General features: G+C 36.8%; 1 protein-coding gene across 1 annotated transcript; it reads right to left on the bottom strand.

The window, feature by feature from the left end:
• Positions 1–281: 281 nt before the first annotated feature.
• LOC143582133 (DNA topoisomerase 2-like) lies at positions 282–8,375 on the bottom strand. The gene is given in 18 exon segments (XM_077064762.1): positions 282–979; positions 1,026–1,229; positions 1,327–1,596; positions 1,682–2,149; positions 2,272–2,321; positions 2,406–2,592; positions 2,675–3,026; positions 3,601–3,734; positions 3,811–4,152; positions 4,243–4,407; positions 4,497–4,724; positions 4,796–5,005; positions 5,320–5,516; positions 5,603–5,873; positions 5,967–6,033; positions 6,386–6,450; positions 6,452–6,664; positions 7,709–8,375. Coding segments are annotated over 18 exon segments (4,548 nt in total). The 5' UTR covers positions 8,291–8,375; the 3' UTR covers positions 282–436.
• Positions 8,376–26,096: the final 17,721 nt, after the last annotated feature.

The following is a 26,096-nucleotide window of genomic DNA, read 5'->3' as shown; positions in this document are numbered from 1 at the left end:
GCCTTTGGTCGGGGTGTTACATATTACCCTACTAGTTGTTGGGTTTTGCAAGAATTGTACTATATGTCTTGTGTTTTTAAAAGCTTTGCGAAGAACAAACTCTTCAAGAATATTGTTGCGGTGATAAAGGAAAAGTTTATAAAATATTTTGAAAACATACCCTCAGTGACAATTACTAAATTTTCATAATAATTAAATATCCATTTAATTAAAAACTTATTTGTAAAAGTAAAAAAATATTGCAGATTTAGTGATTTAACATGACAAATTTAGCAAAGTCATTCTAATAAAAAGAAACAGATGCAATTGTTTTTAGTCCAAAAGCATTGGAACTACGTTAACAACAACCTACTCACTACAAATGTTATCATGACAAGTTAAGGAAAAACAAGTACAAATTTCCCACCACTTCAAACTCAAATTTAAACTCACAAGCCTACTCATCATCATCATCATCAAAATCAGAATCCTCGGTCACTTCATCATCAACCTCTTCGTCTTCATCATCGTCACTTATCACATAAGTCATCTTCTTTCTGTTAGCCCTCTGTGGCCTAGCCTTTGCAGCCACCTCACCACTTGACTCTCCAACAACCATCTCCTCATCATCATCATTGTCTTTCTTCTTCATCTTATCCAACACCGACCCGCTTTTCTTATTAAACGGTGAAGGCCTCATCTTCCTAACCTTCTTTTCTGGTGATGCTTCCACTGCTGGCTTCAAAACCTCAGTAATCAACTTCTGACCGGCTGTTTGCTTTGACGCCTTGGAGGCGCCCGCCCCTCTTTTCTTTGTGGCGGCCACTGGCGGCTTGGCGGCTGCTGCTGGTTTTCGGCCACCCTTCTTTTTCCCCTCGGATGGGGCTGCTACCACTTCAAAGTCAGAGTCATCACTCAAGTTGATTTCCTCTTCGGTTTCATCATCAGAAATGACAGTGGCTTTCTTTTTGGCGGCTGCAGCTCTTTTTGCAGGTGCTTTCTTTTTGGAACAAGTGTTACTATTATGTGTTAATGTTAGTTACAACTTCCAATATTTGAATACTAATTACAGAAATGATTGAGTTCTTACCTTCTTGATCAGGAGATGATTCGATGTTGTGCCGGGCTAATTGATCTTCGAGTTCAACGATTTCATCATCATTTAGTGCAGGATGTATGTTCTGTTTGGCCATACGTTCCGCTAGTGAAGGGATTTCATCATCGTCTTCATCAACAAGAGTAGCTTTTCCCTGATCATAATATAACAGAAACGGTTTAATATAATTGTGTGTAATAAATCATATTACAACGATATCACAAAATTATGAATGTTATGATGATTCTTACTCTGTTCTTAGCCGGTGCTTTCTTTTGGGCTGCTGCTTTGCCTCTTGGTTTGGGAACAGCAGGAACACTAGCTTTACCTGTTTCCATGGCAGAATCAGCTGATGTGTCCATTGGTTCAATAACAACCGATGACGTGGCACCAGGCTTTTTAGCAACTGCCTTTCTTGGAGGTTTCTTTGCATTCCTACCACGTCCAGGACCCTTAGCCTTTGCCTTTTCTTGCTGCTTCCTTCTCTCAGCCTCATCTTTAGCATCTCTCTTATCTTGTTCCTAATCACACAAACAAAAAACACTAAATTTAAACAAACCTAAAAAATAAAAATCAAATACTTTTATCAAAAAAAAACAAACTTACATCAAGTTGGTGACTTAGAGCATCAAGATCCCTCAACCACAAAGACTTTGAAGGCGTATTTGTGAGTTCATCAAACTCAGCCTTTTTTGTATCCTTTTCATTCATTAACTGTTGCATCTTTTCAAAAGTCAAGGTTCCAATCGACATTGCGAGCAAGTAATCGTACTCGGTTCCAGGAATGGTTTTGCTTGTGGTCCCTACAGCTGGTTTTTCTTCAACAGCCACATCATCAGTTTCCTCTTCTTCAGTTTCTTCACTTCCTTCAACATGGTCAACCGCCCCTGCAACTGATGCTTCTAAAACTGCTTCTTTTGGTATTGGTGTGTAGCCTTTGACTTTCAGTTCAGCAAGCAAATCGGCTTTCTTTCGGTTGCTTACAATCAGTGATCCTTCCACGACTTCACAGATAAACCGAACTTTGTTTTCCAGCATCACTGATGCTTTTTCAAGCTCGCGAAGCAAAGCTGTCTGTAATACATAGAAAAAGTATAGGCGTTAAAAACAGACCTGTAAACATGCCAGGCCCGAGCCTAAATAAGCGCAGCTCATAAGCTCAAACACTAATGTAGCATACATAGTTATTAACTTACCTTCCTCTTCTCATAATATTCAAGACGAAGGTAAAAGAAATCCTCAAGAACTGCAATCATAAACAAAACAACCAAGTCAATAAACCAAATAAGATTTAAAAAAAAAACTTTTTATTTGATAGTGTCATGCTCACTTTGTTCAGGAGTATCATACTTCTTAATCACACCATTAGCATCAAACAGATGCATGTTACTTGTGCTTAAAGAAGTCGTTAGCTTAAACTTCTTCACCAACCCTTCTTGTTTTGCTTTATTCATTTGATCCTCAGTCATTATCACTTCAAAGTGCACAGTGGTATCATCATTATGAGCATTGTATTCCTGCAAAATAAAAACTTATCAATGCCAACACGAAACACATAAATATAATAAACCATATTCATGACTTAAAACTTTTATCTACCTCAATGAAAGGCTCCTTATCTTTCCCTGACAGGGAAGCAACCTCCAAAAACTCCTTGTATTCTTGAGTCCACCTCCGGATTGGCAGTTCGGTTATACTAAGGGTATTATTGTCCTCATTTTCCTCATAAACTCCAACAGAGGTGTATCCAGTATCCTTTGATGTGCTTTTCTGAATTGTTCCTTTGAACCATTTGTACCATGGATCCATTGGCACCATTTCTTCGCCGTTTAATAAACGTTTGAGGTTATCAATAATATCACGCGGATTATAATTTGGAATAAAGGAACTCCACCCTGTCCCAATTCCTTCACTTCCATTCACCAGAACCATTGGTATGATTGGAATGTACCTGTTAAAAAATATGATCAAAAATTAAAGATAAATACAAAAGTATGTTGTACTCGGTCAGACATAAAGATTCAACAAGTCAATCGTGAGCTAGGCTTGTTTATTATTTTCTAAAACAGTAAATTACATTTTTATAAACTTTTAATTAAAAATGTTACACATAAAATAATGTATAATATTCAGTTATTGTTATCATAATTTTATGTATATTAATTAATTTTATAGAAATATATATTTAATGTATTAGATAAAAATACACTCGTTTAGGATTAGAATGCGCATGTTAAGAAATACAATTAGAAATATTATAAACGTAGATATCGTAGATGATCCATGTGATTTTGCAGAAACTATGGATTTCATCCCTGAGGTTCAAAAATTACATATATAGTCCAAACCACTTAAATCAATAAAATATACCCTTTTACCCGTATATTTAAAAAACAATATAACGAGAATAAGTTGAAACTACCATTGAGACTCAATGGGTTGAATTACTGTAAAATTAGTTTTGAAAATTGAATTACTGTAAAATTACCCTTATTCTTATAAAACAAATCAAGATTAGAAGTTACCATGTAGGTTCAATAGACTGTCCATCTTCATTCAAGAAGTTAAGCAGAAGTTCATCCCCCTTATGAAAAAGATGGCGTGTAATCGGAGAAAGCTTCGTGTAGATATACCTGCCACTTGCATGATCCTTGCCACCCTGAAAAATAAAAACTTTAAAGTTTAGAACTTCATGTTTATACCAAACAAAGTTACAAAATATGTATGTATCTTACCATTTGGCGGGTACCAAATTGTCCACTGGGGTAAAGAAGGTTAATATTATTGCTGCCAATAAAATTTTGAGCCATCCCAATAATTGTGGTGACTAGACTCTGCTCACCATGATGATAAGCAGAGTGTTCAGACACATAACCACTAAATTGAGCAACTTTAACTTCCTGAAAAATAGGTTTCTTGAAAGCACAAAATAATATCTTTCGTTGACCCGGTTTTAAACCATCCACCATTGATGGGATAGATCTTTGAAGATCAGCCATTGAAAACAAAATAAGTTCCTTGTTGATGAAGTCACGATACGGAATGTGTTTCTCCTTTGAATCAAAATAGGTACCAGCCTGCATGATGTTGAAAAAAACGGTATCAATTGCTGTAAGTTTTAACTCCTATGGATGATAATACTGTTTTAAGTCATAAAATGTGTTAACCTGAAGAGCACGAAGCCAGTTCTTTCGGGCCTCAATTTTCTTTTTACTAAAAGCAAGTTCGATTGCATCACCATCTTCATCATCAGCCCAAACGAAATCCTTTTTGTGCTTTTCAATATCAGCAAAATACTCAGCACCTTCTTTACCACTACTTGTTCCCAGACCCTAAAACATAATAAAAATCTTAGAATCAAGAAAGGCAAACTGTCCACATTATGGTGTGCATGAAACCAAAATAACTTGAATAAACAAACCTTATAGTACTTTATTTTGTACTCTCTTGCTTTATGCCCAAGATTTTCCTTCCACGCCTCATATTCAGGCATTGTATAGAATGCTATAACATTCTTTGTCTTCTTATTAGTAGCCTTAACAATCGGTGTAATAAACTCCAAAACAAATTCTGGAACTTTGAGTAGAGATGGCCAGAATGAGTGAAGAAAGTTGATTAATAACCCTTTGATGTGTGAACCATCATGATCCTACACAACATGATACGTTATATCAGCAAAATCATATTATCAAAACATAAAGTAATAATTTTGATTCACACCTGATCAGCCATGATCATTAAATGCCCGTATCGAAGAGACTTGACATTGTCATAGACTTTCCCATGCTGGAGCCCGAGAATCTTTTTGATGTTCTGAATTTCCGCATTGTCTTGCAGCTGTTTAGGACTTGCTTCCCTTACATTCAGCAACTTACCTCTTAATGGAAACACACCATAATAATCTTGGCCCACAACCGATAACCCAGACATCTGTAAACAAATGTTGTTTGTGTTATAAAACGTTTATATGAAGTGCCATTCCGTTTAACTAAACAGACTAGTTTAATAGGGTGCCATCCCGTTTAACTAAACAGACTAGTTGTCTACCCATTTCACTAGTAAAAATTTAACATATCAACTCAACACAACCCATTTAGTCAAACAGGCCAACCTGAACATTACCCATTATTAAATAGCTAGGATATACCAACCCAATAACTGTTTAATGATGTGTCATGTTCAAGTCGTGATTTCGGTCGTTAAGCGGGTTAAACACTGCTTATTAGAAAACAAGATACACTTACTGCGAGAGCTTTAGCTGAATCTCCTTCAGTTAAAATCAAGGTACAACTATCTGAATTACTCGTAGCAGCAAAATTTGCCTCTTCAAGTTTAGGAATATTAAGTTTCCCCTTTTTAGTACCATCAGTTTTCTTCATGTCATTATGTTGTTTAAACTGTACCCATGACATAACTCTTTTCACAATATCAGATTTCGCCACTGCAAAAATACAAAAAAAATAATAAATAAATAAAATAATTAATGTCTTTAACACTATAAATTCAACAGAGTACATCTATTATTACCTTTCTTCAAGAACTCTGGGGTCAGCTCACATGTTGACCCGAAACTGCTATGTTTAATTGTCAAGGTCTCTTTTGTTTGTGAATCAAAAGCAGGGTTATCAATAAGAGCATTTACAAACACCCATAAGTAATTCTTTACATTGTGGGCTTTCAAATTAGCATGTTTGTTCTGTTTCTTTACTACAGCCACTAGATGGTTAGCAATCTGATTGGTTACGTAATCGACATGTGTCCCTCCTTTAATTGTCGCAATATTATTCACAAAACTGACCTGGTTAGCATGAAATTGAACAATATACATAAGCATAAGAAAATTGTAAATAACATATTTATAAACTAAGAAATAAATGAAAATATTTTATACCTGCTCAAAATGCCCATCAGCCATACTGACACAAATCTCCCACCTTTCATTGACTTTTTCATAAATCCTATAAAATGACAACTTTTAGTATTAGAGATAACACTTCTAAGGTGAATAACACTGCATCAATCCTATAAAATGACAACTTTCAGTATTAAAGATAACACTTCTTAATTAAAACTTCATTATCTTTTTCATCAACCCAATAAAATGACAAACTTTTACTACAATAGAAAACACTTCTTAGTTGAACAATCGTTAACTTTTTTAAAAAATAAATCCTTAAAATGACAAATTCTAGTATATATTCACTAAGTTTTTCATAAATCAAATAAAACGGCATCTTTTTAGCATGAAAGATAACAAGTCTTCGTTATCAATTTATTATTCACTTAGAAAATAGAAAGCATTTAAACTACCTTAGAGTATCGGTTGACGGTGGAAGATAAAGCTTCACATAGTCTTCAAATGTTTTAGGTGGTACCCCGCTTTCCGTCTAGTTCAACTTTGACCGTCTTTCCAAGACATCCTGCTAAGTCAACCACACGTTTCTTCATCAAAGCAACAACATCAGCTTCTAAACACTCCATCCCAAATTTTGCTAAATCAGGCTTGAATGAAACCATAGTCCAGTTTTCATTATTCTTGCACTTTGTTATAGTAGGTTCAGCTTTCTTTCCCATGTTGTTTGAAAACACCTAAACAACAACCAAATGTCACAATATTAGAAGCAAAAAAATATTGAACTTTAACCTACAAACTACTATGTATGTTAACAAGCCAACCCAATCTCGCACTCAATTAGGCATGAGCTCAGCTCATTTAACCTAAGAGAAATCAAGCACGGCTTGTTTCAAGCTAAGCCTGTTTATTATTTCAGTTAATCAACTTAGTACAATTATAATTATTGTTTATTCAAATTTCAATTGTGAATTCTAAACATTACTATATAATTAATAATTTGGTTTAATATTACAATCATGAGTAATATTTATACATATCTTGATAATAATTTATAAACATATTATATAATTTAACTGATTTTATTATAAAGTTATATGTATAACTTATAACAAATATATATATAATATGCTTGTCTACACTCGCAATTCATCTCAAGCTCGATAAGTGAAACTCAGGCATTGGCCCGTCTATTAAAAGAGCTTACTTTTAGGCACAAGCTCGGGTTCATTTAAGTTCCGCATGATCCAAACTATTAACGAACTTAACTCAAGAGTAGGCTAGTTTACACTCTTAAAAAAAACCTAACCCTTGATCTAATTTGCTTTTGTGAAATAAGTTAACTTACTCAAATACACAAATCTTAACAACCACTAATCATATATTTCATAGATTTTGAACGGTTTTTAACCAATTTTAACCAATTCTGTCTGAAACTTGACCTATTTTCACCAGCTTTGACCAAAACGTAACCACTTTCGGCCAGTTTTGACCAATTTTGACCACTTAGGTTAAATCAAATCTATAGCCTGGTCTGACAAATGTAAACACTACTTCATAAGTGTTATCTAACACTAAATATAGTTTTTTCAAATACTCATTTTGACCAAAACTTAACCAATTTCGGCCAGTTTTGCCCAAAACTTGACCAACTTTGACCAAATTTTACCACACTACCAATATGCACACAAAAACAATCAAAACAAACTTTAAAAAAACCCTAGATCTAGCAATTGCGCATTACTATCACTAAGTTCATAATTAACAGTTTAAAACAATACCTGCTTATATCTCCGATTGCGCTTCCCATCGGCCGTCTCAATAACAAACTCAGTCGAAAAGATGTTCGCAAGCTTCGCACCGTACCCATTCCTCCCACCCGTCGTCTTCTTAATCGAGTCATCGTAGTTACTACTGGTCAACAAATGGCCGAATATGAGTTCGGGAACATACACCTTCTCCTCCTGATGAATCTCAACCGGTATCCCATCCCCATTATTAAACACACTAATCGTATTCGCCTCGACATCGATATTCACCTTCACCGAGTCCATCTTCGGGTCCCGCTGCTTGTTATCGGCGGCATTGACTAGAATCTCATCGAAGATTTTGTATAAACCGGGTACGTAGGAGATCGGGCGTTTGATCATCTCATCGTTTTCCCAGACCCATAGGGTTTGTTCGTGTTTTTCGATAGAGCCGATGTATGTGTCGGGCCGAAGGAGGATGTGTTCGAGCTGGGTTTTCTTCTGGTAGGTTTCTTCGATGGTTCGGGAGGATGGTTTGGTGGGTTTGGTGGTGGGTTGGATGTTTTCGGTGGTGGTGGATTGCAGTGGTGGACGGTTGTTGGCGGTGGTTGCCATTGTTAGGGTTTGAGTGACACAGAGATGGTGTCTGGAAATGAGAATGAGAATGTGAATGAATCGAAGGAGAGAGTGTGGATTTGAACTGTGGATTTGAGGGTTAGGGTTTTGAATTTTGAATTTGAAATTGTGGGCGGGAAACTCTGAATTTTTTTGAATTATTGGGGAAAGTGAGACTGGTTTGTTGTCTGTTGTGCAGTGGCTGTTGTACGGTTTCTTTTTGTAGCAGTTTTTATTATTGTGTTTGGAGTTATTATGTGTAAAATTCTGAATGTATTGGTAACGGTCATATAAGTTTTTTAAGCTATAGATAAGACTTTCTTTAGATATTCATGACTTGCTAAAATATTACAATGTGAGATTTATGGATGAAGAAATTTTTTTCTAGGATGGTGTTTGGTTTTTTGAAAAATGTATGTACAACCTCTATTGTCTGCGCCACACAGATCACTTGCAGATATTGTCATCTGCAGACTGTATGTTTTTTCAAAAACGTTTCATTAGGAGGAGAAGGTGTTTCAGTCATAATTGTTTTTTCATAAGTTTGAGCATATAAGTACATAATTGTTTCAGTCAAAAATTAGCAAACTAACTTTTGTTCAAATTAGTGCGTGAGGTGGAGTGCTTGATGGTAAGATGAATGAACACAGAGATATGGTTATAAGGGAAAAAACCCTTGATTATGATAATCTTGTCTCGGTCAAAAATTATCAACGTAATCTTTGGTCGAATTGTTCCGGTCAAAGATTGACAATGTAATCTTTTGTCGAACTAGTACTTGATTATAATAATCTCCGGCACAAAAAACCCCCGGACGGTGAAAACTATCACCGTCAATATTATGAATAGTAAAAAATGGTGATTACAAGTGGTGGAGCTGATAAGTTGTCACACCCCCATCTTAGGCCTAGGAGTGCGACTCGACAGATGGTACCACATTTGTATATAAATCAGAGTTACGGGTTATTAGCGGAAGGCTTTATAAAACATGTGGATTTAAAGTTAAATATTCACATTACAAAAGGACGAGAAGAAAGTCTCGTTTATATTTACTTGTTTATAAGTGTTTAACAAAATCATCATATTTTAATATTCAACAAAATATCCGAGCCATCGGATTCTTGAGCCTTCGTCCTTCAAGCTCTATTCTTGGTTACCTGCAAAATGTTATAAAAATACGTCAGCAATGATTGCTGGTGAATATGCTGACACTAAAAATATTTTCTTTTACTTTATCACCCCTCGAGGGTTACGCAAGCCTCGAACCATCTTGGCTTAGGAATGACAAAGTTAAAACATCATTATAAATTCGAGTCTCTACACTAGGTCACCCCAGCAAAACACCGCAACGTTTCGACGTACTTAGGTACCATAAATATACACAAGGTCATTCTCACTCGAACATACTTTGGTTCGACCCATCGTGGCTAGAGGTCGTGACCAGGCTTGGTGCGATGTGCCCACCGCATTTTACCACATATGTAAGGATCCAGACAAACGTATACTACAGCCTGAGGGCTAGGCTTTTACTCTTATTCATAATGTTTTTAAAGGCACTTGGTCTCATGTAAAGTTTTACACATAACATATTTGTTTGTTTGAAAAACAAGTTTATAAAAGTGGGGCGTATTCACCTTTGATCAGGATCGGTTTCCAACACCGTCCTTGCGTTCTCTTTCTTGCTATCTCGCACCTATAGTACGAGTATAACTTTTATAAGTCGAATATACAATCCGGCTTAAGACCTTTAGTCTTATTTATCTTGATGAACCTTTAGTTCAATAATCTTTTACTTTAAAACCTTTAGTTCAAAAGCAATATTCAGACACAATTCTTTTATCATTTAAAAAGCTATTTACTTGTATCTAATCTGACTTCTATGGTCCTTGGTTTTAAAGAGATCTATTCATATATATCTAATACGATTCCTTCTAACATGTCCCTAAGTTTATTATGACATTTGGACGTTAATGAAATCAAATCAAGTCTAACATATATATGAGAAATTACCACATCACGTACATCATTGAAACTCCTTATGTAGTTTTTCTAGAGATATTAAAGATCAGTGGGAGCCTTAAGTGTCTCAATCATATCTTACAAGATTTGCAAGAGGTGGAGGAGTGAAAACTTGATAATATCTCAATTACACCTCCTGTACAAGACACTGCTCACAACACTATTTCATCAAAACTTATCTCTTTAGAATTTACTACTACTACTACTGCTGCTGCTACTACTGCTGCTACTACTACTGCTACTACTGCTGCTGCTACTACTGCTGCTGCTGCTGCTACTACTACTACTGTAGCTGCAGCACGCTGCTACTGCTACTGCTACTGCAATAACTTATATTATTAACTTGTTTCTCTGTTAGAATCTATTGGTCTTTAAATATTGACCCTAAGCATGCTAATTTCCTAAAGGTTTCTAAGGTCAGTGGGAGTAGTAAAAGTCTTTATAATGACATGACAATAGTACAAGAGACGGAGGGAAGAGAGTCATTAAATTTTACTCTGAATTTAACTCCGATTACACCTCTTGTACAATGTAACCTCTTACCTCCCTAACTAAGTTGAAATGGATGTTGAAAAGTTTAATGATCCACCTTTTTAATTAAACCATTAGCATGAATCATAATTGACTCCATAAGTCAGGCTAACGTTTTGAGATTTGGTTGAATCACCTAAAGGTGTTCATAACTAAACTAAATCCTAACACAAACATTAAGACACTAAGAAGCATGACTGATTGTTAAAGGTTATATCCAAGAGGGAATAAATTATCAAAGAATCTTCTTACCTATATTACAAAAGATTTCTTTAAGTATCATTATTGTTCTAGTAGCTTATAATAGTTAAGAGCTACATTAGATGAACATTAAAACAACTTTCCCTAACAATCGGCTTACATACTTATTTGTTGATAAAGCAACCTAAAAGTTATAAATTGAAGGTCAAAGAACATTTAGTCTATAAGTCAATAAAATTCATATATGGGTTAATGCAAACATCAAAATGTGATGGAATCTTTATACAATTATTTTTATCAAAAACCAAGTGGATTAATGTACCTACCTCAAGATGAGTGGGAGCAACTAAAAACAAACTTGTCCTTATATAGATGACATTCTTCTGACAAGTATATGTTACATAAGTCAAAGAATTGTTCACACATACTTTGATATTATAGATCTCAGATATATTCCTTACACATGTAACAAACAATACTGCTCTATTTATAGGATCATTGAGATTATTACCTTATGCTTCATTAATTAGAACCCTTATGTAGGTTCAAGTGAGATTATTACCTTATGCTTCATTAAGTAGAAGCCTTATGTAGGTTCAAGTCTATACTCGTTCAGATATTACTTAAAATTGCAACACACTAGATATGTCTAGATGAATGTGAAGCATTTAAAAGAGTGTTAAAATATCTTTAAAAGAAACGAAAGACTATAATTTAAAAGAAGAAGTGAGAATTCAAACCGGTAGATTACTCTAAACTTTGTTATATTCAAAGATAACCTAATGTAAATTTCGGGATATATTCTCATGTCAGCAGATAAATCTATCTCATGGAGGAGTCATAAGGAACTGATAACAACAATCTAAGTTATAATGACATGATATGTTGATTAATCACAACGCAATTAGCAATAAATGTTGTTGAAAATTTATCAGTGGACTCATAAGTTTATTAACTCCATAATTATTATATATTGAAGACAAACTGTGATAAAGTCAGCTACCATGTTTTCTCAAACAGTAACAGTTTGAGAGGTGTTGCATTAAATTTCTATATGAAACTAATTATTCGTTTATGAACGAATTGAGGAATCTAAACTTCCGTATCGAATACATTCATGATATGCTTAAGGATCCTATAACTAAAGGTCTACCCGTAAGTATTATGAAAGCGCTTATAATCATGAGGAGTTTATTGATGACCATGTACAACTGCATATCGTACTATGAATGATTAACTATTAATATTTCCTCACTAGTTTTGATTTTGTATGTCTCTTAATATGTTCTGCATGCATAATGACATATAGACAAATTAGTATACAAATCAAACGTTCTGAAGGGCTTACTTGAAAATTTTGATCATAACTACTTAGGTTTTAAATAAGGACTGCAGTATGATTAATGGGGGTCTTGAGCTGATGTTCAATTCAATGACTGTATTTCTCCGCTCCAGTTTAAGTTTAAAGCTAAAATGAGTGTTAACTCCTGATCAGGCTTATCTAATACTCATAATAAATGATTACTCGGCCAATTGGGAGAATGTAAGAATAAATATATTTTATATATTTATTTATATGGCCATCATTATCATTTATATAATAATAGATCAAAATAATTAATTATACCTTATTATATATTAGCTTGGTAAATGTTGATGGGCCATATTACTCTTAATAGCTAATAAAGGGTTTCCCCTTGGGTGTATATATAGAGAGAATAAATTAACATCATAACCTAATCTCACACACATACAATTTTGTGTGCCTCCTCTCTCCTAAACCGGGTTCCTCTCAAGAACCCTAACACCATCCTTAACTATACATCCTAAAGGGGAACTCGATCAAGATAACAAGCATGTCGACGACTTCATACTCTGCTGCGGTTATTACTCTCCATGTTGTAACGGTTCATAGGTTTAATATTTATCATGTTTTCTATTACTTACAACGCGGAAATTTCGAAGTTCAAAGTGTCAACTTTCCTAAGTCTAGGGACTAAAATTGCCAAATTTCAAAGTTGAGGGTCTAATTTGTAAAATCTGATTTCCCTGACCCTTCGCGGTACGCGACAGGTCAGAAGAGACTCCCATCGCGGTACGCGATGGGGAGTCTGACACAGTGTGACACGTGTGCCACGTGGCACACGGTGGCACTATGTGCTGCCACGTGTCACCAGGTGGCAACGCCTGCTGCCACGTGGAGCGGTGGCTGCCACGTGTCGACACGTGGCAGACCTACCCTCTACGTCATCAACCCTACGTCGCGGTACGCGACGGGGTGCCCAGGAAGCCGGGCGCGATACGCGTTGGAACCCAAGATTTGGTCTATAAATAGTGCCATGGGCAGCTCATTTATGCACACCAACATTGCTCTCACATCTCACTACTCTCTCTAGCCTTACCTCGATAACGTGCCATAATCCATCGTTAAGCGTGTCCCGGACCTTCGTTTGTGTACCAACGTTTCCTTGGCGTTCGTGCCACCCGCCACTCACATTCGAGCAAAGGTGTTGTTATTGTTGGGTTTCTATGGATAATTAACACTTAGTTAACCATTTAACTAGTCACAATTAAGGCGGAAGCGTGATATTTACAAACTAAACATATCTATCCATATGTTTATATATGTATATCTTACAAGTTTATATAAGATAAGTTCATGAACAACCTAGTTCATGCAAGTATTAAGATTACCAATAATCTATTTATTAGAAACCCGAAGCAAGGATCAAATGATACGGAAAAGCTAAACTATCAAAGCTATAAACACTTACATTCTTAACCCTTTAAGATTGTAGTTGATGTTGAAGAAGATGATGATGTTGATGCTAGACTTTCAAAGGAAAATCCTCAAATGGAATATACCCCGAGCCTCCAACACACACCGAGCTATGTTAGGGAGCTTGAACACCAAAAACCCGAGACCCGAGCCTCTTCCTTTCTTTGGCCGATTACAAGAAAAGAAAAAGAAAGAGTGGTGGTCTTTTTGGTTACTTGAAAGTTCTCTTATATTCTTGATCATTATCTTTTTATCATCATATCCATCCATCCATGATGTTAGGTATTAGGTTAAGTAAATAATACTCAATCTATACCAAATACATGACAAGATTTGATCAATACATTGGGGTGTGGGGCCCACCCAAAACCGGCCCCAAATATATTTTTTTTTTTTTTTTTTTTTATTATTTATTTTATACTTTATAAAATATATAAACACCCCATCTTTTATAAACCATTTTATAAAAGAACACATAGTTAAATAATCATTCCAATAATAATTATTTGAATAAATAAATTAACCAATTAATTTATTTAACACTTTCAAGTAAATATTCAGAAACCCGATTTTCTGAATGTGTCGTGTTCTGTATTTGTCTTATAGATCTTATCTCAACAAATACATAATTGGTGTGTGTCTAACTCGTTATTGGGTATGACCCGACTTGGATCAAACACGACTAGCCACATTAACCTAATTATGTGTCTCGGGCATACGGTATTCCAACAATCTCCCACTTGCACGTGACTCATAAGAAGTTAAAGCTAATGGTGAATACCGCCTAACAACAGGTCACCACCCCTAGTGTGTTTGACTAAGTGCCATTCAATAACATCATCCCCTTCAAGTCCATACTTGATATGATATAGGTAAGTCTTATCACTACATCCCTTTGTTACTAGATGTCCTGTCAAATCGAAGAGACACAGAGTGATCATTCTCTCAACGATTCAACTTAACAGGCCTTAGACATCTAAACTCTCAACACATAAGAGGAACAAATCCCATCTTGACTGCATACATCCTCGTTGACATCTCATATAATATCTGAGCTCTTTCTTACACGTCATCGTGTTACCGAAATAACAAAGAATAGAGTCAAGATATCATACTTGATGAAAAACCAGATCCGATATGCATCTCAGGTCAAAGGACACAATGATACTCGCCTTTACTCAAGGATTACTTATGATCAATTGCACTAACTCCATGCAGTGATCCTTGAGAGCGGATCATGTCCAATATTTGTATCCCACAAATATCTATGAACCTTGGTGGCAAACCTATGCCCTATATTCATCACATGAATATCAACCAATCCGGGTTCATAATAGTCTTAACTTCATACTTGTTCCCACAAGTATGATCGACTACGGACGTTTAGAACAACATAAGTCATTCATGGATTAAACATGCAAATATAGAACATAACTCATTGAATAATTAAAACATAATTAATTTTCATGAGATACCCATTACATTCGTTCTTATACAAACACTAAATACAGATTAAATCCACTCACTAGAATACCGAAGTCCTAATGCACAAACATGACCCTCATGCTTTGGCCTATCGAGGAGCTTCGTGAGTGGGTCCGCAATATTTTGATCGGTATGAACTTTATGAATACATATCTTTCTCTTTTCAACTTCATCCCTTATGTAGTTGAATCTGCGCTCAATGTGCCTCGTTTTCTGATGAGCACGAGGCTCCTTGATCTGTGCAATAGCACCTTCATTGTCACAGAATATCTCTAGGGGCTCCTGAATGGTAGAGATAATCCCTAGATCCATGATGAACTTTTTCATCCATGCAGCCTCTTGGGCTGCCATTGAAGCGGCGATGTACTCAGATTCTGTAGTGGATAACGCGACAACATCCTGCTTCGAACTCTTCCAAGAGACAGCGCCTCCATTCAAAATGAAGACATATCCCGACTGTGATCGAGAATCATCTCGGTCAGTTTGGAAACTCGCATCCACGTAACCCTTTACGACGAGTTCCTCCTCACCAGACCCATATATTAAAAACATATCCTTAGTCCTTCTAAGGTACTTTAATATATTCTTGACAGCCATCCAATGACTGTCACCTGGGTTGTGCTGGTATCTACTCGTTATGCTTAAAGCATACGAGACGTCCGGTCTAGTGCACATCATTGCATACATAATAGATCCTATTGCCGAAGCATAAGGAACATGCTTCATCCTATCCTGCTCTTCCTTAGAGCTAGGACTTTGGGATGAGCTTAACACGGTTCCTCTAGGAATAGGTACCAAACCTTTCTTAGAGTTTTCCATCCTGAACCTTTTTAGGATTTTATCAATGTATGCACTTTGATTAAGTCCGATCAATTTCCTTTTTCTATCCCTATAGACCTTTATTCCCAAGATATATGTCGCTTCTCCAAGATCCTTAATTGAGAAACGACTACTTAACCACGTTTTAACGCTTTCCATACTTGGTATATCATTTCCAAATAAAAGTATATCATCGACATACAAAATAAGGAACATGATTATACTCCCACTAGCCCATTTATACACACACGCCTCATCACCGTTTTGGACGAAACCAAACGCTTTGATTTCTTCATTAAAACGATGATTCCACATCCGTGATGCTTGTTTCAACCCGTAGATTGATTTCCTTAACTTACATACTTTATCAGGATTAGATGGATCGACAAAACCTTCAGGCTGAACCATATGGACATCTTCCTCAAGATATCCATTTAGAAAAGCGGTCTTGACATCCATTTGCCATATCTCATAATCAAAATGAGCTGCAATGGCAAATAATATCCTGATCGACTTAAGCATCGCAACCGGCGAGAAGGTTTCATCATAATCAATCCCTTGAGTTTGCGTGAAACCTTTTGCGACAAGTCGAGCTTTGTAAGTATCTAAATTTCCATGCATATCGGTCTTCTTCTTGAAGACCCACTTACATCCAACCATTTTGGAGTTAAGTGGACGATCAACCAATTCCCAAACTTGGTTATCGTGCATGGATTGCATCTCGGCGCTCATGGCTTCAAGCCACTTGTCACAATCAGGTTGTGACATAGCATCTTTGTAGGAGATCGGTTCATCCGAATCGACCAAGTAGCAATCATCCACAAGAAATCCATATTTCTTGGGAGGTCGACTAATCCTATTAGATCTGCGAGCAACGTGTGTATGATCAACCATTTGATCACCTTCAACATCCTCGTGTTGAAAGCTAGTATCGACCAACTGTGTATCATCCAGTGATTCTTGAACCTCTTCAAGTTCCACTCTCTTTTCACTAGGTCCTTCCATAAGGAACTTAGTTTCTAAGAAGTATCCTTTGCGTGAAACAAACACCTTTTGTTCACTAGGATCATAGAATATATATATCCTATATCATCCTTTGGGTATCCTATGAAGATACACCTGATGGATCGAGCCTCAAGCTTATTTGGGGTGTCACGTTTAACATAAACTATGCATCCCCATACCCTTAAATATGAAAAGGATGGAACCTTTCCATGCCACACTTCATAGGGTATTCGATCCACCTTTTTGGTCGGGGCCATATTCAAAATACGAGCCGCTGTAAGTAGCGCATATCCCCAAAATGATGGTGGTAGTGAGCTTCGTGCCATCATTGATCGAACCATGTCCAACAGTGTTCGATTCCTCCTCTCGGATACTCCGTTATGTTGAGGAGTACCAGGAGGAGTGAGCTGTGAAATAATTCCACAATCTCTAAGATGACTTTGAAAAGCATCACTTAGGTATTCGCCTCCTCTATCGGAGCGGAGTACCTTGATTGTTCGGTCGAGCTGATTTTGTACTTCATTTTGAAATTCCTTGAACATTTCAAAGGCTTCATGTTTGTGTTTCATTAGATACACATACCCATATCGACTAAAATCGTCGGTAAAGGTAATGAAGTACCTTTCACTATTCCTACTAGTTGGCTTGAAGGGTCCGCATACATCCGTATGTATGATACCCAACAAGTCCTTAGCCCTTTCATTTGTACCTTTGAAAGGCTCTTTGGTCATCTTGCCTTGAATACAAGATTCACACTCATCAAACGAACCTAACTCATTTGTTTTCAAAAGACCATTCTTTTGGAGAGTATTTACACGATTCTTGTTTATGTGTCCAAGACGACAATGCCAAATGTAGGAATCACTCAAATCCTTTTTGAGTCTTTTAGTGGAAGTTTGATATAATGAGCTATTTAAGGTATTGTCATGAACCAATTCATAAATACCGTTGTTTGGTACAGCTTTAAAATAAAAGATACCATTAGATGATACATGCATTTCTGATTTTACAAATTTAAAGTCAAAGTTACATTGTCTAAGAAGGTGCACAGAAATAATGTTCCTAGTCAAACTAGGAGCATACAAAACATTTCTCAAAACAACTTCCAAACCACTTGGAAGCGATAAAGTGAAGTCTCCTCTAGCGACTACGTGCACCCTTGCACCGTTGCCCATGAAAAGACTCACTTCGCCCTTCTTTAAGTCTTCATTCCTTTTGAACCCCTGCAACCAATTGCAAATATGAGTTCCACATCCGGTATCCAATACCCATGTGTTAGAAGAAATAAGATTTAGCTCAATATTAATCATAAAGACATTACCCGAGGTATGCCCCGCATTCCTCTTGTCTCTTAGCTCCTTTAGGTAGACCGGGCAATTGCGTTTCCAATGTCCGGTCTCCCCACAACCAAAACAAGGATCATCCTTATGACCCCTCGGTTCCATAACCTTTTGTTTCTTTGCCATAACCGGTGATTTGCCCTTACCCTTAAGATGCACAGGAGGACCCTTCCTTTTTGCTACCTTAGCCTTAGGATTGGGCTGAGATCGAATCTTGGATTTACCTTCATTGATCGCAAACACGGGTAAAACCCTTTTACCCATACTCGCCTCGGCTGTTTTAAGCATCGAGTGAAGTTCTCCAATGTTTTTGTCCCACCCGTTCATGTTATAATTTAACACGAATGTGTCGAACCTTTTCGACAAAGAGTTAAGGATCAAATCCGTTGCTAACTCTTTTGAGATGGGACAATTGAGCTTGGCGAGGCGATCAATGTAACTTTTCATCTTAAGTACATAAGTTGAAACTGGTTGATTATCATCCATTCTACATGCATGCAAGGCTCGAACCGTTTCGAACCTTTCAACCCTCGATTGCTTAAGGAACATTTCCTTAAGCTGAGTAATCATGTCGTACGCATTATGGTTTTCGAAATCCTTTTGGATTTCGGGAACCATAGTCGCCAACATGAGGCATGACACTTGAATGGAATCTTCCGTGTGTTTGACCCAATTCATGTATTCGACCTCAGTTCCCTCTTCCGGTTCGTTGGGGATAGGTGTTTCCAAAACATGATATAATTTTTCTTGTTTTAGAACAATCCTTAAGTTTCGGAACCAATCCGAAAAGTTATTGTGGTTAAGACGGTCTTTAGCGAGAATAGATCGGAGAGATACGTTTTGGACGTTAGGGATTATGTTGTCGTCGACGTGTGCGGCCATCTGCAGAATTTTAATTAAGTTCATTTTAGTGTTTTACATATTTTAATTATTAATACCCTTTTATATATATACCAAATATAATTAATAATTAAAATCTAGAATCCAACGATAAACCCGACTCCGGTTAGGTGACCTTTTTCCCATTGTCGGTTTATCAAGGTAGTTATTCATAACAATTGCAAACCCTTTTGCAACTTCTAGAGTTTATGGGACCGGTTCGAAATCATATTTCGTGTCGGCATGTTTATCCCATCAACACCTATTAGACCCCATGCTTGGGTGACCCTCTTCACATGGTTCTAATTTAAGTCGTCCTACTTGTATCAACTTGTAATATTAACATGCAAACGGTTAGGTGACCTTTTTCCCATTTATATGCCAATATTACCTCAACATATTAATTTACTCTACGCGGTTAGGTGACCTTTTTCCCACTAAGAGCTTACTAATATGTTAAGTGTTAATACAAAAGGATGGTGTTTAACTTGTTATCCTTAATTTCAAAAGGGATTTTAGTTTTAATAATTCTAGTTATAAAACTCTAAATCATGTTCTAACATGCATTTAGTAACATGATTATTTTGAAATCATTTTCAAAATTCTAATTTATAATAAAACCATTTTATTATGGGCGTGAGACGGCTAGTTAATAAATCCATTTTATTAAACTATGTGTCACGTAATTACCGATAATTATTAGAACCCGTTTTATGCTTTGTTAATTAATTCTAAGTGACGAAGTTGATATCCTAATATCTAACAACCACACAATCAAACAATCAATTAACAAGCATACATAATTATACTAGACACGAGCCACTAATTTAGACCACACTTGTTAGCCGAAACAAGTGTGTGTCTTAGGTCCAATCCTAAGGGACACATGACACATGGATGTTGTAGCTCCCACTCGATCCCGCATCCAAATGCTTCGAGCATCTTCTTCAACCTCGTTGTGATCCATTGGGCTTGAACTTGGGCCTTAGCTTCCATAAGCTTCCATTTGGGCTCATTGGGTGGGCTTAGGTCCATTTGGGCTTGAATCCCTTTAATGGGCTTGTGAGACCCATTATCACCATACCCGGCCCAATAAGGCCCAAACTTCCAATTTTGCAATCTTCTTTAATTTTACAAAACCAAATGTCCTAATACATTTTTTCTATAAAATAAAGATATTACAAATAATCTATTTATTACATACCCATATGAATAAATAATTACAAAATAGCCCCTAATTAATTATTACAAACCGAAACTTTGAATAATTAACTACAATCACAACATCAACCACAATCAAACATCCATTTTGGTCTACGGCTCGGTCTAGTTTTAACAAACATAACCCGTTATGTCTTAGGAACCCATTCCAAAACCCCTTGACCTTATCGGGCCTAGCCCAACCCATTTGGGCTTGACCCAATAACATGTTTATGGGCTTCGGCCCATATGTCCAAAACACATGGGCTTCGGCCCAATATAAAGTTTCATGGGCTTCGGCCCATTTAACCAAAAATGGGCTTCGGCCCATTTACTCTTTCCCTTTTTTTTTTTTTTCGGTTAGCCCATTAACCAAAACAAGTGGGCTTCGGCCCAATTTCACCCGAAATGGGCTTCGGCCCATTAACCCGGTTTTATATATATATATATTTTTTTTTTTTTTGAACAAAGCCAAAATAATAACAAGATTAAATACAAAAAAAATCATGCATGTTTATTTTTGTATAAAATCTTTCAAGGGGAAAAATATAAAACCGAAAACCCGAAGCTTAGTTTCCCGTATCCCGGCTCTTGATGCCATTTGTTGGGTTTCTATGGATAATTAACACTTAGTTAACCATTTAACTAGTCACAATTAAGGCGGAAGCGTGATATTTACAAACTAAACATATCTATCCATATGTTTATATATGTATATCTTACAAGTTTATATAAGATAAGTTCATGAACAACCTAGTTCATGCAAGTATTAAGATTACCAATAATCTATTTATTAGAAACCCGAAGCAAGGATCAAATGATACGGAAAAGCTAAACTATCAAAGCTATAAACACTTACATTCTTAACCCTTTAAGATTGTAGTTGATGTTGAAGAAGATGATGATGTTGATGCTAGACTTTCAAAGGAAAATCCTCAAATGGAATATACCCCGAGCCTCCAACACACACCGAGCTATGTTAGGGAGCTTGAACACCAAAAACCCGAGACCCGAGCCTCTTCCTTTCTTTGGCCGATTACAAGAAAAGAAAAAGAAAGAGTGGTGGTCTTTTTGGTTACTTGAAAGTTCTCTTATATTCTTGATCATTATCTTTTTATCATCATATCCATCCATCCATGATGTTAGGTATTAGGTTAAGTAAATAATACTCAATCTATACCAAATACATGACAAGATTTGATCAATACATTGGGGTGTGGGGCCCACCCAAAACCGGCCCCAAATATATATATATATATTTTTTTTTTTATTATTTATTTTATACTTTATAAAATATATAAACACCCCATCTTTTATAAACCATTTTATAAAAGAACACATAGTTAAATAATCATTCCAACAATAATTATTTGAATAAATAAATTAACCAATTAATTTATTTAACACTTTCAAGTAAATATTCAGAAACCCGATTTTCTGAATGTGTCGTGTTCTGTATTTGTCTTATAGATCTTATCTCAACAAATACATAATTGGTGTGTGTCTAACTCGTTATTGGGTATGACCCGACTTGGATCAAACACGACTAGCCACATTAACCTAATTATGTGTCTCGGGCATACGGTATTCCAACAGTTATAATGGCGAAAGATCTTGTAAAGCGTGTCGACGAGTATTAAAGATTTGGCGTTCCTCGATTCGAGAAGATTGAAGCGGCGTTGGAGTGCTGCTCAATTCCCTAGGGTTTCTATACGCCATTAAGGTTAGGCGTAATGATGAATTCAATATAATTTAATATTATATTCAAGGCTTAAGCCTTAAGTCGAGGTTATACTCGATACCTCGATAAAAGAAAAGAAACGAAAACATAACAAAGAAACGAATGAAGCTATGATTATGAATATTATTGAATACATATATATGTGTGTAAGTATTTGTGTAAATATTCTTTGTTATGAAATATTATTTAATGAATAAGAGTATTCTTAAATAATAAAAGAAAAGATTACATTTCTTGGAGAAGAAGAAACGTCGGGTTTTTATTATAAACTAAAGGTTTATAAACTTACTTTTAAACTAAATGTTTTCAAGTAAACAAGAATTGAACTAAAGGTTCAATCGAGGATTGAGATATAAGACTAAAGGTCTTAAGCCGGATCGTGTATCCGACTAATAAATATTTATACTTGTACTATAGGTGCGAGATAAAGAAAGGGAAAGACCCTTGGACGGTGAGTGAAGCCGATCCTACAGAGACAAGGTGAATACGCCTCCAAACTGTTACTTATTAAAATGAGTCAACTTGTTATTTGAAATTTTTTACAAGGAACTATGTGTTCCTAAAACCGTTATAAATAAAGGGTATAAACCTAGCCCTCAGGCTGTGGTATACGTATGTCTGGATCCTTACATAGGTGTACTATGCGATGTACGGGCATGATCGCACCGCCCTTGGTCGTAGGACGCTCTCCTGCAGGAAGTACGACCTTATGTGTATATTTACGGGTACTTAACTAAGTCGAACGCTGCGGTGTTTGCTGAGGTGACCTAGCGTAGAGGCTCATATTTATAATGTGTTATTTGACTTTGTTATTCCTAAGCCACGTTGGGCCGAGGCAGGCGTAGTCTCGAGGGGTAATAAAGTAAAAGAAATATTTTTGCGTCAGCGTATTCACCAGCATTTGTTGCTGACGTATTTTCTTACATTTTGTAGGTGAACAAAGTTAGGGCTTGGAATAACGAAGTACTATGATATCTGATGGCTCGGATTCTTTTTGTGAGCTTAATATCGTAAATGGTGGTTTGTAATTATAAACAAATAATCTTTTGATAACTTAAACGGGTGTTTATAATCCCGTCTTTTGAATATATATAAATATTACACTTTTGATCCTTAAAGTTTTATAAGTCTTCCTCAAACTAACGCACCTCTGATTTATTTACAAACACGATACCAACTTATGGGTCGCACTCCTAGGCCCTAGAAGAGGGTGTGACAGGCTTGGTATCAGGGCCATCGATCTTAGCGAATTGGGTATCATAAAACAATACCCAAGCTTCGATCCAAGTATAGGAAATTATTTGATTATTTGTTTTAAGGATAAGATAGGCTGGTAACCTTTCTATCCCTCTCTAGATTCTAAACCACCCGAATTAATAGATGTCATTCAAAGCTATGATGGAAAATTTTGTTCGCAAGGGCAAGGAAGCCGGTATAGCCGAACCCTACCCTGAAGATAACATGAGCGATGGATATTACGAAGCGTTCTTTGATCAAGACATGGAACGAGACTTGTCCAAAACCTTATACTATCCCGGAAGTAGGCACTACCCGATCGACATCCTCGATAGTCCACCGAAGCCAAGTGTTGAGGCGCCGATGCATTCAAGCTATCATCCACCAACTATACCAATGTATCAACCGTCAGAAGTACCAACATACCACCCAACGGGGGACCCAACTTATCAACCCACGAAGGTATCACAATATTTCCCAACTGGTTATGTACCGCCAAATCCACATCCGTCATACGCCTTCCTTTCAAACCGACCCTTAAAGGAAGAAACACGAAGCCCGTCCTCTGACTGGATGCAGTGTCATTCCGACCTATGTCGATGGTTTACCGGAAGCTCCACCATGAATGAAGTTAGCTCCCAACCAAAGAATATCGAAGGGCCGTCCCGCAAGCCCAAGATGAGGGTAATAATGCCCTACGAAAATTTTAAGATGCCCCCAATGGAGAACGAAACGGCACAACCAATGGAGGGAGATGAAAATGAACCTGAGGAAGAAGAACCCATTGAAGAGGAGGATCCCGATGAGGAAGAAGATCCCGAAGAAAATGATGAGGACCCTGTGAAGGAGTCCGAGGAAGAAATGGAAGAAGAGCATCCTGATAACTCTAACGAAATATCAAGCCCGATGAATGGATCACTCACTTCCAATAATGCAAGCTATGGTTCTGTGGACCCGTATGTCCAGTACTTGGAGCAATTAAGGAACCAAGCTTCGTCAAGCTTCCCGCCATTTCAAGGGAGAATTCCTTCCATTCAAGAACAAGCCGATGAAATTCGCGAACAGAACCAAGCTGCCAAGACATACCTCTACCTTGCATCCGATCAGACTTATGTGCCATATCCTGAACCGCGGAACCATTACGAGATGGTAACACTAGGTTATCGAGACCCACCTCCGCAGTACGGATATCCAAACATAGTCCCGCAATCATACGAAGAACATCTGGATCGTGCATTGCATGAGACCGACGACTGGAGGAAGAAGGTAGATGAGACAGAGAATGAAAAGAAGAAAGTTGGAAAAGCAATCCTTCGTAAATGCAACAAACTCACGAAGGTTGTGAAGAAGTTCTTGAAGGACTGAAGACGGTGGTGTGTGATGAAGACTTTTATGTGTAAACTAGTATTGTATGATATATGAATAAAAGAATGTCTGAAACGTTCTTATGTAATGATAGGTTCAACAATATATATCGTGGAAACGATATATATATGTATGTGTATTGTAAAAAATATATATATATCCTTGGATATATATATTGATGTGTAATAAATAAACGCTTGTTTAATAAAAGAAATGTTGTTAAAATTTCAGACTTAATTGAGAAAGATAAAAAGAAAAAGATGTCTGAACAAAGCAATAATAACGAAAACGCTCGAAAAGAAAAAGAAATGAAAGACAAGGGGAAAGGCCCCGAAAACGAGCGAGAGGAAGAAATTCCCGAGAAATATATGAATAAAATCCAAAAGATGATAAAAGATGTCGTAAGAGAAGAATCTATGAATAGATCCCACTCTAGGCAATCTTGAAATTCTCAATCTGTTAATCCTTATAAACCCGTTAAATCTCGTCCTAATTCCTCTCGAGTTGAAGAGAGTGTGCATGAGTCTAACGCCGACGGCGAAGTTAGACATGAGTTCAAGAAACTTAAGATATGTGGTTGTTCATTTAAAGATTTTAAATACTATAGACCCAAAGAGTTCCATGGTGATAAGAGAGCCATTTCAACCGTGAGGTGGCTCGAGGAGATGGAAACAATCGTAATCACAAGTAAGTGTTCCGAGGTTGAGAAGATTCAGTATTCAGCCTTTATGTTTAAGGGTGAAGTGTTGGAGTGGTGGAATGCTCTGTTAATGAGCAAAGGAAGAGATGTAATGTACGGTATGAGTTGGGAAGATTTTAAAGCCTTGTTGATGGCTAAGTTCTGTCCTATGCATGAGACTTATCAGATTCAAACGAAATTTTTGAATCTCAAGGTCAATGGGACAAACCTCTGCGAATACAATACCAAATTCCATGAGTATTGTCGCCTTGTTCCCCAGCTGGTTAACCCAGAGTCCAGCAAAGTCACAAGATATATTTGGGGACTTCCGCGGGAATTCCGCGACATGGTAAGGTCTCACCTACCACAAACCGCTGACTCTGCGATGGAGTTGGCCGGTTACCTAATGGGCGGCATGGTTCGTAACAAAGAAGAAGACAAGAAGGTTACGACACCAACAACTCAAGGAAGAACAAGTGGAGGAAATAATCGTTTCAAGGGTAAGGGTGTGAACCAAAGTCGATTTA

The sequence above is a fragment of the Bidens hawaiensis genome, unplaced genomic scaffold (genome assembly GCF_021521415.1).
Source record: "Bidens hawaiensis isolate Kalapana, Puna unplaced genomic scaffold, B.hawaiensis_p1.1 tig00031469_1, whole genome shotgun sequence".
Lineage (NCBI taxonomy): Eukaryota > Viridiplantae > Streptophyta > Magnoliopsida > Asterales > Asteraceae > Bidens > Bidens hawaiensis.
Note: the sequence above shows the minus strand (reverse complement) of the source record. Positions and strands in the feature narration are given on the sequence as shown.